Here is an 18,044-nt window from a genome sequence, read left to right on the forward strand (position 1 = left end):
TACAACACTATTATTATTACAACACTATTATTATTATAACACTATTATTATAACAACACTATTATTAATACAACACTATTATTAATACAACACTATTATTATTACAACACTATTATTATTACAACACTATTATTAATACAACACTATTATTAATACAACACTATTATTAATACAACACTATTATTATTACAACACTATTATTATTACAACACTATATAACAACACTATTATTATTACAACACTATTATTATTACAACACTATTATTATTACAACACTATTATTATTACAACACTATTATTATTACAACACTATTATTATTACAACACTATATAACAACACTATTATTATTACAACACTATTATTAATACAACACTATATAACAACACTATTATTATTACAACACTATTATTATTACAACACTATTATTATTACAACACTATTATTATTACAACACTATTATTATTACAACACTATTATTAATACAACACTATTATTATTACAACACTATTATTAATACAACACTATTATTATTACAACACTATTATTATTACAACACTATTATTATTACAACACTATTATTATTACAACACTATTATTATTACAACACTATTATTATTACAACACTATTATTATTACAACACTATTATTAATACAACACTATTATTATTACAACACTATTATTATTACAACACTATTATTATTACAACACTATTATTATTACAACACTATTATTATTACAACACTATTATTATTACAACACTATTATTATTACAACACTATTATTATTACAACACTATTATTATTACAACACTATTATTATTACAACACTATTATTAATACAACACTATTATTATTACAACACTATTATTATTACAACACTATTATTATTACAACACTATTATTATTACAACACTATTATTATTACAACACTATTATTATTACAACACTATTATTAATACAACACTATTATTATAACAACACTATTATTATTACAACACTATTATTATTACAACACTATTATTATTACAACACTATTATTAATACAACACTATATAACAACACTATTATTAATACAACACTATTATAATTACAACACTATTATTATTACAACACTATATAACAACACTATTATTATTACAACACTATTATTATTACAACACTATTATTAATACAACACTATTATTAATACAACACTATTATTATTACAACACTATTATTATTACAACACTATTATTATTACAACACTATATAACAACACTATTATTATTACAACACTATTATTATTACAACACTATTATTAATACAACACTATTATTAATACAACACTATTATTATTACAACACTATTATTATAACAAAACTATTATTATTACAACGCTATTATTATTACAACACTATTATTAATACAACACTATTATTATTACAACACTATATAACAACACTATTATTATTACAACACTATTATTATTACAACACTATTATTATTACAACACTATTATTATTACAACACTATATAACAACACTATTATTATTACAACACTATTATTAATACAACACTATTATTAATACAACACTATTATTATTACAACACTATATTACAACACTATATAACAACACTATTATTATTACAACACTATTATTATTACAACACTATATTACAACACTATTATTAATACAACACTATATTACAACACTATATTACAACACTATTATTATTACCACACTATATTACAACACTATTATTAATACAACACTATATTACAACACTATATTACAACACTATTATTATTACCACACTATATTACAACACTATATTACAACACTATTATTATTACCACACTATATTACAACACTATATTACAACACTATATTACAACACTATTATTATGACAACACTATATTACAACACTATATTACAACACTATTATTATTACAACACTATTATTATTACCACACTATATTACAACACTATATTACAACACTATTATTATTACAACACTATAATTATTACCACACTATATTACAACACTATATTACAACACTATTATTATTACCACACTATATTACAACACTATATTACAACACTATTATTATGACAACACTATTAACATTACAGTGCTATATTATTATTCACAGTTACTTTCCAAAAGGCCGACTTGTCCGTTTTAACGTGGGAGGGCTCGAGGCCGACTTGTCCGTTTTAACGTGGGAGGGCTCGAGGCCGACTTGTCCGTTTTAACGTGGGAGGGCTCGAGGCCGACTTGTCCGTTTTAACGTGAGAGGGCTCGAGGCCGACCTGTCCGTTTAACGGGGAGGGCTCGAGGCCGACTTCTCCGTTAATGGGAGGGCTCGAGGCCAACTTGTCTGTTAACGTGGGAGGGCTCGAGGCCAACTTGTCTGTTAACGTGGGAGGGCTCGAGGCCGACTTGTCTGTTTAACGGGGAGGGCTCGAGGCCGACCTGTCCGTTTAACGGGGAGGGCTTCAGGCCGACTTGTCCGTTAAAGGGAGGGCTCTAGGCCGACTTGTCCGTTTTAACGTGGGAGGGCTCGAGGCCGACCTGTCCGTTTTAACGTGGGAGGGCTCGAGGCCAACTTGTCCGTTTAACGGGGAGGGCTCGAGGCCAACTTGTCCGTTTAACGGGGAGGACTCGAGGTCGACTTCTCCGTTAACGGGGGTAAGGGTTAACCCCAATTGTGATGTTTATGGGACATATTGGAGTGCCAACAAAGAAGCTTGTCAAAGGTAATGCATGTTTTATATTTTATTTCAGCGTTTTGTGTAGCGCCGGCTACGCTAATTCTTTTGTTTACAACTCGTTCAGGTGGTTCAGGGGGGGTGCATGCTATCAGATAATAGCTTCTCATGCTTTCGCCGAAAAGCATTTTTAAAATATGACATGTTGGCTGGATTCACAACGAGTGTAGCTTTAATTGAGTACCCTGCATGTGTGATTTAATGAAAGTTTGAGTTTTATCGCGTTTTATTTGAATTTGGCGCTATGCATTTCCCGAGGCTATTGGCCACTTGAGACGCTAGTGTCTCACTATCCCTTAGGGGTTTTAACGGGAGGGCTCTAGGCCGACTTGTCCATTTTAACGGGGAGGGCTCTAGGCTGACTTCTCCGTTAATGGGAGGGCTCTAGGCCGACTTCTCCGTTAACGGGAGGGCTCGAGGCCGACTTCTCCGTTAAAGGGAGGGCTCGAGGCCGACTTGTCTGTTTTAACATGGAAGGGCTCTAGGCTGACTTGTCCGTTAATGGGAGGGCTCTAGGCCGACTTCTCCGTTAACGGGAGGGCTCTAGGCCGACTTCTCCGTTAATGGGAGGGCTCTAGGCCGACTTCTCCGTTAACGGGAGGGCTCTAGGCCGACTTCTTCGTTAACGGGGAGGGATCGAGGCCGACTTCTTCGTTAACGGGAGGGCTCTAGGCCGACTTCTTCGTTAACGGGGAGGGCTCGAGGCCGACTTCTTCGTTAACGGGAGGGCTCAAGGCCGACTTCTCCGTTAACGGGAGGGCTCTAGGCCGACTTCTCCGTTAACGGGAGGGCTCTAGGCCGACTTCTCCGTTAACGGGAGGGCTCTAGGCCGACTTCTCCGTTAACGGGAGGGCTCTAGGCTGACTTCTTCATTAATGGGAGGGCTCTAGGCTGACTTCTCCGTTAACGGGAGGGCTCTAGGCCGACTTCTCCGTTAACGGGAGGGCTCTAGGCTAACTTCTCCGTTAATGGGAGGGCTCTAGGCTGACTTCTTCGTTAATGGGAGGGCTCGAGGCCGACTTCTCCGTTAATGGGAGGGCTCTAGGCTGACTTCTCCGTTAACGGGAGGGCTCTAGGCTGACTTCTCCGTTAACGGGAGGGCTCTAGGCTGACTTCTCCGTTAACGGGAGGGCTCTAGGCTGACTTCTCCGTTAACGGGAGGGCTCTAGGCTGACTTCTCCGTTAACGGGAGGGCTCTAGGCCGACTTCTCCGTTAACGGGAGGGCTCTAGGCCGACTTCTTCGTTAACGGGGAGGGCTCGAGGCCGACTTCTTCGTTAACGGGAGGGCTCAAGGCCGACTTCTCCGTTAACGGGAGGGCTCTAGGCTGACTTCTCGTTAACGGGAGGGCTCTAGGCCGACTTCTCCGTTAACGGGAGGGCTCTAGGCCGACTTCTCCGTTAACGGGAGGGCTCTAGGCTGACTTCTTCATTAATGGGAGGGCTCTAGGCTGACTTCTCCGTTAACGGGAGGGCTCTAGGCCGACTTCTCCGTTAACGGGAGGGCTCTAGGCCGACTTCTCCGTTAACGGGAGGGCTCTAGGCTAACTTCTCCGTTAATGGGAGGGCTCTAGGCTGACTTCTTCGTTAATGGGAGGGCTCGAGGCCGACTTCTCCGTTAATGGGAGGGCTCTAGGCTGACTTCTCCGTTAATGGGAGGGCTCTAGGCTAACTTCTCCGTTAATGGGAGGGCTCTAGGCTGACTTCTTCGTTAATGGGAGGGCTCGAGGCCGACTTCTCCGTTAACGGGAGGGCTCTAGGCTGACTTCTCCGTTAACGGGAGGGCTCTAGGCTGACTTCTTCGTTAACGGGAGGGCTCTAGGCTGACTTCTCCGTTAACGGGAGGGCTCTAGGCTGACTTCTCCGTTAATGGGAGGGCTCTAGGCTGACTGATCCAGAATGATCAGATTTATTTAGTCTCTTTAGAGATTCATTTGCCTGGCTGTTTTTTTTGTGAATACTGGCCTAGGCTATATAATTCACCCCCTGAGGAAGTGGGAACTCAAAACACATAGATTGCTAACTCAAAGGGCAGGCAGTGAGGAGAGGACGTGAGGAGACGAAGTGAGGAGAGGAAGTGAGGGCAGGCAGTGAAACAGGGACGATACTTTCATTGCAGGAAGCAGATTAATGCACGTTACTACTGACGACCAAACAATATGGAAGAATGTTGTGTTGGCTAATCCCCCAAATGACCAACGTCAGATAAACTGGGGGAAAGCAGGGCGATGTTAGTGTGTGTTCGAGAACGTAGTGTGTGTTCGAGAACGTTCTAGTGTGTGGGGGAGAATATGGTCCCAGCTCTAGAGTGTGGTAGAGAACATTCTAGTGGGTGTGTGGGGGGAACATGGTCCCAGCTCTAGAGTCTGGTAGAGAACATTCTAGTGTGTGGGGGGGAATATGGTCCCAGCTCTAGAGTGTGGTAGAGAACGTTCTACTGTGTGGGGGGAATATGGTCCCAGCTCTAGAGTCTGGTAGAGAACGTTCTCGTGTGTGGGGGGAATATGGTCCCAGCTCTAGAGTGTGGTAGAGAACGTTCTAGTGGGTGTTCTTACAGGGCCAGAGCACAGATGTTCTTGTGTCCAGAGAAGGGCAGTCGTACGGTGGCGAAGGCTCGTCCCTGAGTGAACATCTCTGTCACCTGACGCACACAGAGGAGACAAGGTCAGACAACACACACACACACACACCACACACTCTCTCAAAAGGAAGTCCCACTCACCTGAGAGGGCAGGTAGGTGGTGGACGCCATCAGGACCTTCCCAAAGTATCCACCCCATGTCGTCGGCTCCTCTGTTGGCCTACACACACACCATGTTAATATACAGGACAACATCTCCTCTGTTGGCCTACACACACACCATGTTAATATACAGGACAACATCTAGAATCAACATCTCCTCTGTTGACCTACACACACACCATGTTAATATACAGGACAACATCTAGAATCAACATCTCCTTTGTTGACCTACACACACACCATGTTAATATACAGGACGACATCTCCTCTGTTGGCCTACACACACACCATGTTAATATACAGGACAACATCTAGAATCAACATCTCCTCTGTTGACCTACACACACACCATGTTAATATACAGGACAACACCTCCTCTGTTGGCCTACACACACACCATGTTAATATACAGGACAACATCTAGAATCAACATCTCCTCTGTTGACCTACACACACACCATGTTAATATACAGGACAACACCTCCTCTGTTGGCCTACACACACCATGTTAATATACAGGACAACATCTAGAATCAACACCTCCTCTGTTGGCCTACACACACACCATGTTAATATACTGGACAACATCTAGAATCAGACTAATGCAGCCATGTGGGGGAGGGGGGGGGTACTTACTTCTCTTTCTGCGTCTCTAGTTTGAAGATGTGGACCGTCTCCGTGTTACTGGATGCTGATAGGTAGAGGCCTTCCATACTGAAGGCCAGGGAACAGATAGATACACACCTAACACACACACACACACACACACACACACACACACACACACACACACACACACACACACACACACACACACACACACACACACACACACTTCAGTGTGTCAGACTGAACTCAGCTGTAGCTCATTTAATATTGTCCACTATTAAAACACATATTACTATATAGAGTGGAATGAAGGAGAAGGAGGAGGGAGATGAAGGAGGAGGGAGATGAAGGAGGGAGATGAAGAAGGAGGGAGATGAAGAAGGAGGGAGACGAAGGAGGAGGGAGATGAAGGAGGAGGGAGATGAAGGAGGAGGGAGATGAAGGAGGAGGGAGATGAAGAAGTAGGGAGATGAAGGAGGAGGGAGATGAAGGAGGAGGGAGATGAAGGAGGAGGGAGATGAAGGAGGAGGGAGATGAAGGAGGGAGATGAAGAAGGAGGGAGATGAAGAAGAAGGAGGGAGACGAAGAAGAAGGAGGGAGACGAAGGAGGAGGGAGATGAAGAAGGAGGGAGAATAAGAAGGAGGGAGATGAAGAAGAAGGGAGAATAAGAAGGAGGGAGAAGAAGAAGGAGGGAGAAGAATAAGAAGGAGGGAGAAGAAGGAGGGAGATGAAGAAGAAGGAGGGAGATGAAGGAGGGAGAAGATGAAGAAGGGAGATGAAGAAGAAGGAGGGAGAAGAATAAGAAGGAGGGAGAAGAAGGAGGGAGATGAAGGAGGAGGGAGATGAAGGAGGAGGGAGATGAAGGAGGAGGGAGATGAAGGAGGAGGGAGATGAAGAAGGAGGGAGATGAAGGAGGGAGAAGAATAAGAAGGAGGGAGATGAAGGAGGGAGATGAAGAAGAAGGAGGGAGAAGAATAAGAAGGAGGGAGAAGAAGGAGGGAGAAGAATAAGAAGGAGGGAGAAGAAGGAGGAGGGAGATGAAGGAGGGAGATGAAGAAGAAGGAGGGAGAAGAATAAGAAGGAGGGAGAAGAAGGAGGGAGATGAAGAAGAAGGAGGGAGATGAATAAGAAGGAGGGAGAAGAAGGAGGAGGGAGATGAAGAAGAAGGAGGGAGAAGAAGGAGGGAGAAGAATAAGAAGGAGGGAGATGAAGAAGAAGGAGGGAGAAGAATAAGAAGGAGGGAGAAGAAGGAGGAGGGAGATGAAGGAGGGAGATGAAGAAGAAGGAGGGAGAAGAATAAGAAGGAGGGAGAAGAAGGAGGGAGATGAAGAAGAAGGAGGGAGATGAATAAGAAGGAGGGAGAAGAAGGAGGGAGAAGAATAAGAAGGAGGGAGAAGAAGGAGGAGGGAGATGAAGAAGAAGGAGGGAGAAGAATAAGAAGGAGGGAGAAGAAGGAGGGAGATGAAGAAGAAGGAGGGAGAAGAATAAGAAGGAGGGAGAAGAAGGAGGAGGGAGATGAAGAAGAAGGAGGGAGAAGAAGGAGGGAGAAGAATAAGAAGGAGGGAGAAGAAGGAGGGAGATGAAGAAGAAGGAGGGAGAAGAAGGAGGAGGGAGATGAAGAAGAAGGAGGGAGAAGAAGGAGGGAGAAGAATAAGAAGGAGGGAGAAGAAGGAGGGAGATGAAGAAGAAGGAGGGAGAAGAAGGAGGAGGGAGATGAAGAAGAAGGAGGGAGTAGAAGGAGGGAGAATAAGAAGGAGGGAGAAGAAGGAGGGAGAAGAATAAGAAGGAGGGAGTAGAAGGAGGGAGATGAAGAAGAAGGAGGGAGATGAATAAGAAGGAGGGAGAAGAAGGAGGGAGAAGAATAAGAAGGAGGGAGTAGAAGGAGGGAGATGAAGAAGAAGGAGGGAGAAGAAGAAGAAGGAGGGAGAAGAATAAGAAGGAGGGAGAAGAAGGAGGGAGATGAAGAAGAAGGAGGGAGAAGAAGGAGGAGGGAGATGAAGAAGAAGGAGGGAGAAGAAGGAGGGAGAAGAAGAAGGGAGGGAGAAGAAGGAGGAGGGAGAAGAATAAGGAGGGAGAAGAAGGAGGGAGAAGAATAAGAAGGAGGGAGAAGAAGGAGGGAGATGAAGAAGAAGGAGGGAGAAGAATAAGAAGGAGGGAGAAGAATAAGAAGGAGGGAGAAGAAGGAGGGAGATGAAGAAGAAGGAGGGAGAAGAAGGAGGGAGATGAAGAAGAAGGAGGAGATGAAGGAGGGAGAAGATGAAGAAGGAGATGAAGAAGAACATTTATGAACATTTGAACATCTTGGCCATGTTCTGTTATAATCTCCACACAGCACAGCCAGAAGAGGACTGGCCACCCCACATAGCCTGGTTCCTCTCTAGGTTTCTTCCTAGGTTTTGGCTTTACTATGGAGTTTTTCCTAGCCACCGTGCTTCTACACCTGCGTTGCTTGCTGTTTGGGGTTTTAGGCTGGGTTTCTGTACAGCACTTTGAGATATCAGCTGATGTACGAAGGGCTATATAAATACATTTGATTTGATTTGAAGAAGAAGGAGGAGGGAGATGAAGAAGGAGGGAGAAGGAGGAGGGAGATGAAGAAGGAGGGAGAAGAAGAAGGAGGAGGGAGATGAAGAAGAATGAGGGAGAAGAAGGAGGGAGAAGAAGAAGGAGGGAGAAGAAGAAGGAGGGAGATGAAGGAGGAGGGAGATGAAGGAGGAGGGAGATGAAGGAGGAGGGAGATGAAGGAGGAGGGAGATGAAGAAGGAGGGAGATGAAGGAGGGAGAAGAATAAGAAGGAGGGAGATGAAGGAGGGAGATGAAGAAGAAGGAGGGAGAAGAATAAGAAGGAGGGAGAAGAAGGAGGGAGAAGAATAAGAAGGAGGGAGAAGAAGGAGGAGGGAGATGAAGGAGGGAGATGAAGAAGAAGGAGGGAGAAGAATAAGAAGGAGGGAGAAGAAGGAGGGAGATGAAGAAGAAGGAGGGAGATGAATAAGAAGGAGGGAGAAGAAGGAGGAGGGAGATGAAGAAGAAGGAGGGGGAAGAAGGAGGGAGAAGAATAAGAAGGAGGAGATGAAGAAGAAGGAGGGAGAAGAATAAGAAGGAGGGAGAAGAAGGAGGAGGGAGATGAAGGAGGGAGATGAAGAAGAAGGAGGGAGAAGAATAAGAAGGAGGGAGAAGAAGGAGGGAGATGAAGAAGAAGGAGGGAGAAGAAGGAGGAGGGAGATGAAGAAGAAGGAGGGAGAAGAAGGAGGGAGAAGAAGAAGAAGGAGGGAGAAGAATAAGGAGGGAGAAGAAGGAGGGAGAAGAATAAGAAGGAGGGAGAAGAAGGAGGGAGATGAAGAAGAAGGAGGGAGAAGAATAAGAAGGAGGGAGAAGAAGGAGGGAGAAGAATAAGAAGGAGGGAGAAGAAGGAGGGAGATGAAGAAGAAGGAGGGAGAAGAAGGAGGGAGAAGAAGGAGGGAGAAGAATAAGAAGGAGGGAGAAGAAGGAGGGAGATGAAGAAGAAGGAGGGAGAAGAAGGAGGAGGGAGATGAAGAAGAAGGAGGGAGAAGAAGGAGGGAGAAGAAGAAGAAGGAGGGAGAAGAAGAAGAAGGAGGGAGAAGAATAAGGAGGGAGAAGAAGGAGGGAGAAGAATAAGAAGGAGGGAGAAGAAGGAGGGAGATGAAGAAGAAGGAGGGAGAAGAATAAGAAGGAGGGAGAAGAAGGAGGGAGAAGAATAAGAAGGAGGGAGAAGAAGGAGGGAGATGAAGAAGAAGGAGGGAGAAGAAGGAGGGAGATGAAGAAGAAGGAGGGAGATGAAGGAGGGAGAAGATGAAGAAGGGAGATGAAGAAGAACATTTATGAACATTTGAACATCTTGGCCATGTTCTGTTATAATCTCCACACAGCACAGCCAGAAGAGGACTGGCCACCCCACATAGCCTGGTTCCTCTCTAGGTTTCTTCCTAGGTTTTGGCTTTTCTATGGTGTTTTTCCTAGCCACCGTGCTTCTACACCTGCGTTGCTTGCTGTTTGGGGTTTTAGGCTGGGTTTCTGTACAGCACTTTGAGATATCAGCTGATGTACGAAGGGCTATATAAATACATTTGATTTGATTTGAAGAAGAAGGAGGAGGGAGATGAAGAAGGAGGGAGAAGGAGGAGGGTTGAAGAAGGAGGGAGAAGAAGAAGGAGGAGGGAGATGAAGAAGAATGAGGGAGAAGAAGGAGGGAGAAGAAGAAGGAGGGAGAAGAAGAAGGAGGGAGATGAAGAAGAAGGAGGAGATGAAGAAGAAGGAGGGAGATGAAGAAGGAGGGATATGAAGGAGGGAGAAGGAGGAGGAAGGAGATGAAGAAGACGGAGGGAGAAGAAGGAGGGAGAAGAAGAAGGAGGAGAAGGAGGAGGAGAAGGAGGAGGAGGGAGATGAATAAGGAATGAGAAGGAGGGAGATGAAGAAGGAGGGAGATGAAGAAGGAGGAAGGAGAAGGAGGAGGAGGGAGATGAAGAAGGAGGGAGATGAAGAAGAAGGAAGGAGAAGGAGGAGGAGGGAGATGAAGAAGAATGAGGGAGAAGAAGAAGGAGGGAGAAGAAGAAGGAATGAGAAGGAGGGAGATGAAGAAGAAGTCCTACCTTTTGACTCCTCGACGGAACTCAAACAGTTTCTGTCCCTCAGGGATGGAGAACACACGAATCACCGTACCCTATCAGAACACACCGGTTACATTACACACAGGATAGCTGATCCCTGATACAGCGAGGTTACAACGCACACACTTCCAGCCGGTCCACCACTACACTGTTAATACCCATCAGATCTGCTACCATGGAAGGGTCAGGGTTAAGGGCCATAGAGATGGATAGAGAATAGTATATCTATGGTAAGGGTCAGGGTTAAAGGCCAGGGATAAGGGTCAGGGTTAAGGGTCAGGGTTAAGGGCCAGGGTTAAGGGCCAGGGTTAAGGGCCAGGGTTAAGGGCCAGGGTTAAGGGCCAGGGTTAAGGGCCAGGGTTAAGGGCCAGGGTTAAGGGTCAGGGTTAAGGGTCAGGGTTAAGGGTCAGGGTTAAGGGCCAAGGCCAGGGTTAAGGGCCATAGAGATGGATAGAGAATAGTATCTCTATGGTAAGGGTCAGGGTTAAGGGTCAGTGATAAGGGTCAGGGTTAAGGGCCATAGAGATGGATAAGAGAATAGTATCTATATGGTAAGGGTCAGGGTTAAGGGTCAGGGTTAAGGGTCGGGGTTAAGGGCCATAGAGATGGATAAGAGAATAGTATCTATATGGTAAGGGTCAGGGTTAAGGGTCAGGGTTAAGGGTCGGGGTTAAGGGTCGGGGTTAAGGGTCGGGGTTAAGGGCCATAGAGATGGATAGAAAATAGTATCTGTATGGTAAGGGTCAGGGTTAAGGGTCAGGGTTAAGGGTCGGGGTTAAGGGCCATAGAGATGGATAAGAGAATAGTATCTATATGGTAAGGGTCAGGGTTAAGGGCCAGGGTTATGGGCCAGGGTTATGGGCCAGGGTAATGGGGCAGGGTTAAAGGCCAGGGTTAAGGGCCAGGGTTAAGGGCCAGGGTTAAGGGCCAGGGTTAAGGGCCATAGAGATGGATAGAAAATAGTATCTCTATGGTAAGGGTCAGGGTTAAGGGTCAGGGAGATGGATAGAGAATAGTATCTCTATGGTAAGGGTCAGGGTTAAGGGTCAGGGAGAGGGATAGAAAATAGTATCTGTATGGTAAGGGTCAGGGTTAAGGGTCAGGGGTTAAGGGCCAGGGTTAAGGGTCGGGTTTAAGGGCCAGGGTTATGGGTCAGGGTTAAGGGTCGGGGTTAAGGGTCGGGGTTAAGGGCCAGGGTTAAGGGTCGGGTTAAGGGCCAGGGTTAAGGGCCAGGGTTAAGGGTCGGGGTTAAGGGCCAGGGTTAAGGGTCAGGGTTAAGGGTAGGGTTAAGGGCTGGGTTATGGGCCAGGGTTAAGGGCCAGGGTTTAGGGTCGGGGTTAAGGGCCGGGAGATTAAGGGCCAGGGTTAAGGGCCAGGGTTAAGGGCCAGGGTTAAGGGCCAGGGTTAAGGGCCAGGGTTAAGGGCCATAGAGATGGATAGAAAATAGTATCTGTTTGGTAAGGGTCAGGGTTAAGGGTCAGGGAGATGGAGAGAGAATAGTATCTATATGGTAAGGGTCAGGGTTAAGGGCCAGGGTTAAGGGCCATAGAGAAGTATAAGAGAATAGTATCTATATGGTAAGGGTCAGGGTTAAGGGTCGGGGTTAAGGGCCAGGGTTAAGGGTCGGGTTTAAGGGCCAGGGTTATGGGTCAGGGTTAAGGGTCGGGGTTAAGGGTCGGGGTTAAGGGCTGGGGTTAAGGGCCAGGGTTAAGGGTCAGGGTTAAGGGTCAGGGTTAAGGGCCAGGGTTAAGGGCCGGGGTTAAGGGCCGGGGTTAAGGGTCGGGGTTAAGGGTCAGGGTTATGGGTCGGTGTTAAGGGTCGGGGTTAAGGGTCGGGGTTAAGGGCCGGGGTTAAGGGCCAGGGTTAAGGGTCAGGGTTAAGGTTCGGGGTTAAGGGCCAGGGTTAAGGGTCGGGGTTAAGGGCCAGGGTTAAGGGTCGGGGTTAAGGGTCGGGGTTAAGGGTCGGGGTTAAGGGCCAGGGTTAAGGGCCAGGGTTTAGGGTCGGGGTTAAGGGCCGGGATTAAGGGCCAGGGTTAAGGGCCAGGGTTAAGGGCCAGGGTTAAGGGCCAGGGTTAAGGGCCAGGGTTAAGGGCCAAGGCCAGGGTTAAGGGCCATAGCGATGGATAGAAAATAGTATCTGTATGGTTAAGGGTCAGGGTTAAGGGTCGGGGTTAAGGGCCAGGGTTAAGGGCCATAGAGATGGATAAGCGAATAGTATCTATATGGTAAGGGTCAGGGTTAAGGGTCAGGGTTAAGGGTCGGGGTTAAGGGCCAGGGTTAAGGGTCAGGGTTAAGGGTCGGGGTTAAGGGTCGGGGTTAAGGGCCGGGGTTAAGGGCCAGGGTTAAGGGTCGGGGTTAAGGGCCAGGGTTAAGGGTCGGGGTTAAGGGTCGGGGTTAAGGGCCAGGGTTAAGGGTCAGGGTTAAGGGCCAGGGTTAAGGGCCAGGGTTAAGGGCCATAGAGATGGATAGAAAATAGTATCTGTATGGTCAGGGTTAAGGGTCAGGGTTAAGGGTCAGGGAGATGGATAGAGAATAGTATCTCTATGGTAAGGGTCAGGGTTAAAGGTCAGGGTTAAGGGTCGGGGTTAAGGGCCATAGAGATGGATAAGAGAATAGTATCTATATGGTAAGGGTCAGGGTTAAGGGTCAGGGTTATGGGCCAGGGTTATGGGCCAGGGTTAAAGGCCAGGGTTAGGGTCGGGGTTAAGGGCCATAAAGATGGATAGAAAATAGTATTTGTATGGTAAGGGTCAGGGTTAAGGGTCAGGGTTACGGGTCAGGGTTAAGGGCCAGGGTTAAGGGTCGGGGTTAAGGGCCAGGGTTAAGGGTCAGGGTTAAGGGCCTGGGTTAAGGGCCATAGAGATGGATAGAAAATAGTATTTGTATGGTAAGGGTCAGGGTTACGGGTCAGGGTTAAGGGCCAGGGTTAAGGGTCGGGGTTAAGGGCTGGGGTTAAGGGCCAGGGTTAAGGGTCAGGGTTAAGGGTCGGGGTTAAGGGCCAGGGTTAAGGGCCGGGGTTAAGGGTCGGGGTTAAGGGTCAGGGTTATGGGTCGGTGTTAAGGGTCGGGTTAAGGGTCGGGTTAGGGCCAGGGTTAACCAGGGTTAAGGGTCAGGGTTAAGGTTCGGGGTTAAGGGCCAGGGTTAAGGGTCGGGGTTAGGGCCAGGGTTAAGGGTCGGGGTTAAGGGTCGGGGTTAAGGGTCGGGGTTAAGGGCCAGGGTTAAGGGCCAGGGTTAAGGGCCAGGGTTAAGGGCCAGGGTTAAGGGCCAGGGTTAAGGGCCAGGGTTAAGGGCCAAGGCCAGGGTTAAGGGCCATAGCGATGGATAGAAAATAGTATCTGTATGGTTGGAGGGGAACACACAACCCTGGGTCAGGGTTAAGGGTCGGGGTTAACCCAGGGTTAAGGGCCATAGAGATGGATAAGCGAATAGTATCTATATGGTAAGGGTCAGGGTTAAGGGTCAGGGTTAAGGGTCGGGGTTAAGGGCCAGGGTTAAGGGTCAGGGTTAAGGGTCGGGGTTAAGGGTCGGGGTTAAGGGCCGGGGTTAAGGGCCAGGGTTAAGGGTCGGGGTTAAGGGTCAAGGGCCAGGGTTATGGGTCAGGGTTAAGGGTCGGGGTTAAGGGTCGGGGTTAAGGGCCGGGGTTAAGGGCCAGGGTTAAGGGCCAGGGTTAAGGGTCGGGGTTACAAAGGGTTAAGGGCCAGGGTTAACACGGGGTTAACCCAGGGTTAAGGGTCAGGGTTAAGGGTCGGGGTTAGGGCCGGGGTTAACACCAGGGTTAAGGGCCAGGGTTTAGGGTCGGGGTTAAGGGCCGGGATTAAGGGCCAGGGTTAAGGGCCAGGGTTAAGGCCCTGCCAGGGTTAAGGGCCAGGGTTAACCCAGGGTTAGAGGGCCAGGGTTAAGGGCCATAGAGATGGATAGAAAATAGTATCTGTATGGTAAGGGTCAGGGTTAAGGGTCAGGGAGATGGAGAGAGAATAGTATCTATATGGTAAGGGTCAGGGTTAAGGGCCAGGGTTAACCCATAGAGAAGGATAAGAGAATAGTATCTATGGGTAAGGGTCAGGGTTAACTCGGGGTTAAGGGCCAGGGTTAAGGGTCGGGTTTAGAGGGCCAGGGTTATGGGTCAGGGTTAAGGGTCAAGGGTCAAGGGCTGGGGTTAAACACCAGGGTTAAGGGTCAGGGTTAAGGGTCAGGGTTAAGGGCCAGGGTTAAGGGCCGGGGTTAACCCTCGGGGTTAAGGGTCAGGGTTAAGGGTCGGTGTTAAGGGTCACACAACTCTGGGGTTAAGGGCCGGGGTTAAGGGCCAGGGTTAGGGTCAGGGTTAAGGTTCGGGGTTAAGGGCCAGGGTTAAGGGTCGGGGTTAAGGGCCAGGGTTAAGGGTCGGGGTTAGGGAACGGGGTTAAGGGTCGGGGTTAAGGGCCAGGGTTAACCAGGGTTTAGGGTCGGGGTTAACCGGGATTAAGGGCCAGGTTAAGGGCCAGGGTTAACCCCAGGGTTAAGGGCCAGGGTTAAGGGCCAAGGCCAGGGTTAAGGGCCATAGCGATGGATAGAAAATAGTATCTGTATGGTTAAGGGTCAGGGTTAAGGGTCGGGGTTAAGGGCCAGGGTTAAGGGCCATAGAGATGGATAAACTGAATAGTATCTATATGGTAAGGGTCAGGGTTAAGGGTCAGGGTTAAGGGTCGGGGTTAAGGGCCAGGTTAAGGGTCAGGGTTAAGGGTCGGGGTTAAGGGTCGGGGTTAAGGGCCATCCAGCCAGGGTTAAGGGTCGGGGTTAAGGGTCGGGGTTAATCGGGGTTAAGGGCCGGGGTTAAGGGCTCGTAGGCCAGGGTTAAAGGGTCAATGGGTTGGGGCCAGGGTTAAGGGTCGGGGTTAAGGGTCGGGGTTAAGGGCCAGGGTTAAGGGTCAGGGTTAAGGGTCGGGGTTAAGGGCCAGGGTTAAGGGTCGGGGTTAAGGGCCAGGGTTAAGGGTGGGGTTAAGGGCTGGGGTTAGGGCCAGGGTTAAGGGTCAGGGTTAAGGGTCGGGGTTAAGGGCCAGGGTTAATTTAAAGGCTGGGGTTAAGGGCCAGGGTTAAGGGTCAGGGTTAAGGGTCGGGGTTAAGTCGGGGTTAAGGGTTTTAAGGGCCGGGGTTAAGGGCCAGGGTTAAGGGTCGGGGTTAAGGGCCAGGGTTAAGGGTCGGGGTTAATGTCGGGGTTAAGGGCCAGGGTTAAGGGTCAGGGTTAAGGGTCGGGGTTAAGGGCCAGGGTTAAGGGTCGGGGTTAAGGGCTGGGGTTAAGGGCCAGGGTTAAGGGTCAGGGTTAAGGGTCGGGGTTAAGGGCCAGGGTTAAGGGTCAGGGTTAAGGGTTGGGGTTAAGGGCCTGGGTTAAGGGCCATAGAGATGGATAAGAGAATAGTATCTATATGGTAAGGGTCAGGTTTAAGGGTCGGGGTTAAGGGTCAGGGTTAAGGGCCAGGGTTACGGGCCAGGGTTACCTGTCAGGGTTAAGGGCCAGGGTTAAGGGCCAGGGTTAAGGATCGGGGTTAAGGGCCAGGGTTAAGGGTCAGGGTTAAGGGTCGGGGTTAAGGGCCAGGGTTACGGGTCAGGGTTAAGGGCCAGGGTTAAGGGTCAGGGTTAAGGACCAGGGTTAAGGGCCAGGGTTACGGGTTACGGGTCAGGGTTAAGGGTCGGGGTTAAGGGCCAGGGTTACGGGTTACGGGTCAGGGTTAAGGGCTAGGGTTAAAGGCCAGGGTTAAGGGTCAGGGTTAAGGGCCAGGGTTAAGGGTCAGGGTTAAGGGTCAGGGCAGAGGGACCGGCTGACACCACCTCAGTAGTTCAGTGTAACAGTTTAAAGTGTCCCACCTTCTCCGAGGCTGTGGCCAGTTTGGTTCCGCTAGCATCAAACACCACAGCTGCTAATGGACTGTCATGGGCTGGGATCATGTTGGCTGCCCTCTGAAGACAGTTAAACACACAGAGACTGAAACAGCACAGTTGTTGTAGAGCTAGCCATCTTCAATGTGTGTGTGTGTGTGTGTGTGTGTGTGTGTGTGTGTGTGTGTGTGTGTGTGTGTGTGTGTGTGTGTGTGTGTGTGTGTGTGTGTGTGTGTGTGTGTGTGTGTATATGTACAGTGCCTTGCGAAAGTATTCGGACCCCTTTAACTTTGCGACCTTTTGCCACATTTCAGGCTTCAAACAAAAAGATATAAAACTGTATTTTTTGTGAAGAATCAACAACAAGTGGGACACAATCATGAAGTGGAACGACATTTTTTGGATATTTCAAACTTTTTTAACAAATCAAAAACTGAAAAATTGGGCGTGCAAAATTATTCAGCCCCTTTACTTTCAGTGCAGCAAACTCTCTCCAGAAGTTCAGTGAGGATCTCTGAATGATCTCACTCACGCAAAGTTCAAGGGGGCCGAATACTTTCGCAAGGCACTGTATATGTGTGTGTGTGTGTGTGTGTGTGTGTGTGTGTGTGTGTGTAGTACCAGGTTGACCGTGTCGAACACCTGGACCTCTCCTATTGTAGCACTGCCGGGGTAGGCCAGGTAACAGTTATCATTACTGATGGAGAGAGCACACAACCCTGGGGAGAGAACACATGGATATTACAGTAGGAGAAAACATACAACCCTGGGGAGAGAACACACACAACCCTGGAGAGAGAACACACAACCCTGGGGAGAGAACACACAACCCTGGGGAGAGAACACACAACCCTGGGGAGAGAACACACAACCCTGGGGAGAGAACACACGGATATTACAGGAGGAGAGAACACAAAACTGCTAAATACAATACGGTTGGATTAAACAGGTTCAGGTTCCACTAGATGTTGGAACATTGCTGAGGGGACTTGCTTCCATCCAGCCACAAGAGCAGTACTGAGGTCGGGCACTGATGTTGGGCGATTAGGCTCGTAGTCGGCGTTCTAATTCATCCCAAAGGTGTTCAATGGGTTGGGGTCAGGGCTCTGTGCAGGCCAGTCAAGTTCTTCCACGCCAATCTCGACAAACCATTTCCCATTCTGTGAGCGTGTTGAAAGTCACTGATCTCCTCAGTAAGGCCATTCTATTGCCAATGTTTGTCTATGGAGATTCCATGGCGGTGTGCTCAATTTTAGACACCTGTCTGAAACGGGTGTGGCTGAAATAGCCGAAACCACTCATTTGAAAGGTTTTCTACATACTTTAGTATATATACGGGTTGGGATTTAGTCTTAGGTTAAGGTTTTTACCTGAGGGGTTGGGAGGTGTCTCTCTGATGGTGTGCAGGACCTTCATGTCTCCAGATGTAGTTCTAGGTTAAGGGTTTTACCTGAGGGGTTGGGT

General features: G+C 47.7%; 1 protein-coding gene across 2 annotated transcripts in view; it reads right to left on the reverse strand.

Moving 5' to 3' along the window:
* The window catches only part of LOC135530567 (WD repeat domain phosphoinositide-interacting protein 2), a 41,813-nt gene that overhangs the window by 18,797 nt on the left and 4,972 nt on the right, over positions 1-18,044 (reverse strand). The window contains exons 1-7 of one of the 2 annotated variants that reach the window (XM_064958866.1): positions 17,951-18,042; positions 17,202-17,299; positions 16,569-16,661; positions 10,714-10,784; positions 6,133-6,240; positions 5,476-5,554; positions 5,309-5,394 (exon numbers count right to left, since the gene is read on the reverse strand). In XM_064958866.1, the coding sequence (XP_064814938.1) occupies positions 5,309-5,394; positions 5,476-5,554; positions 6,133-6,240; positions 10,714-10,784; positions 16,569-16,661; positions 17,202-17,299; positions 17,951-17,996 (581 nt within the window). In that variant the 5' untranslated portion in view covers positions 17,997-18,042. Of the gene's footprint in view, positions 1-5,308; positions 5,395-5,475; positions 5,555-6,132; positions 6,241-10,713; positions 10,785-16,568; positions 16,662-17,201; positions 17,300-17,950; positions 18,043-18,044 lie in introns of those variants that run through there. The other variant, XM_064958865.1, reaches the window with a different exon arrangement.

Source organism: Oncorhynchus masou, unplaced genomic scaffold, assembly GCF_036934945.1.
Source record: "Oncorhynchus masou masou isolate Uvic2021 unplaced genomic scaffold, UVic_Omas_1.1 unplaced_scaffold_1382, whole genome shotgun sequence".
Classification (NCBI taxonomy): Eukaryota; Metazoa; Chordata; class Actinopteri; order Salmoniformes; family Salmonidae; genus Oncorhynchus; species Oncorhynchus masou.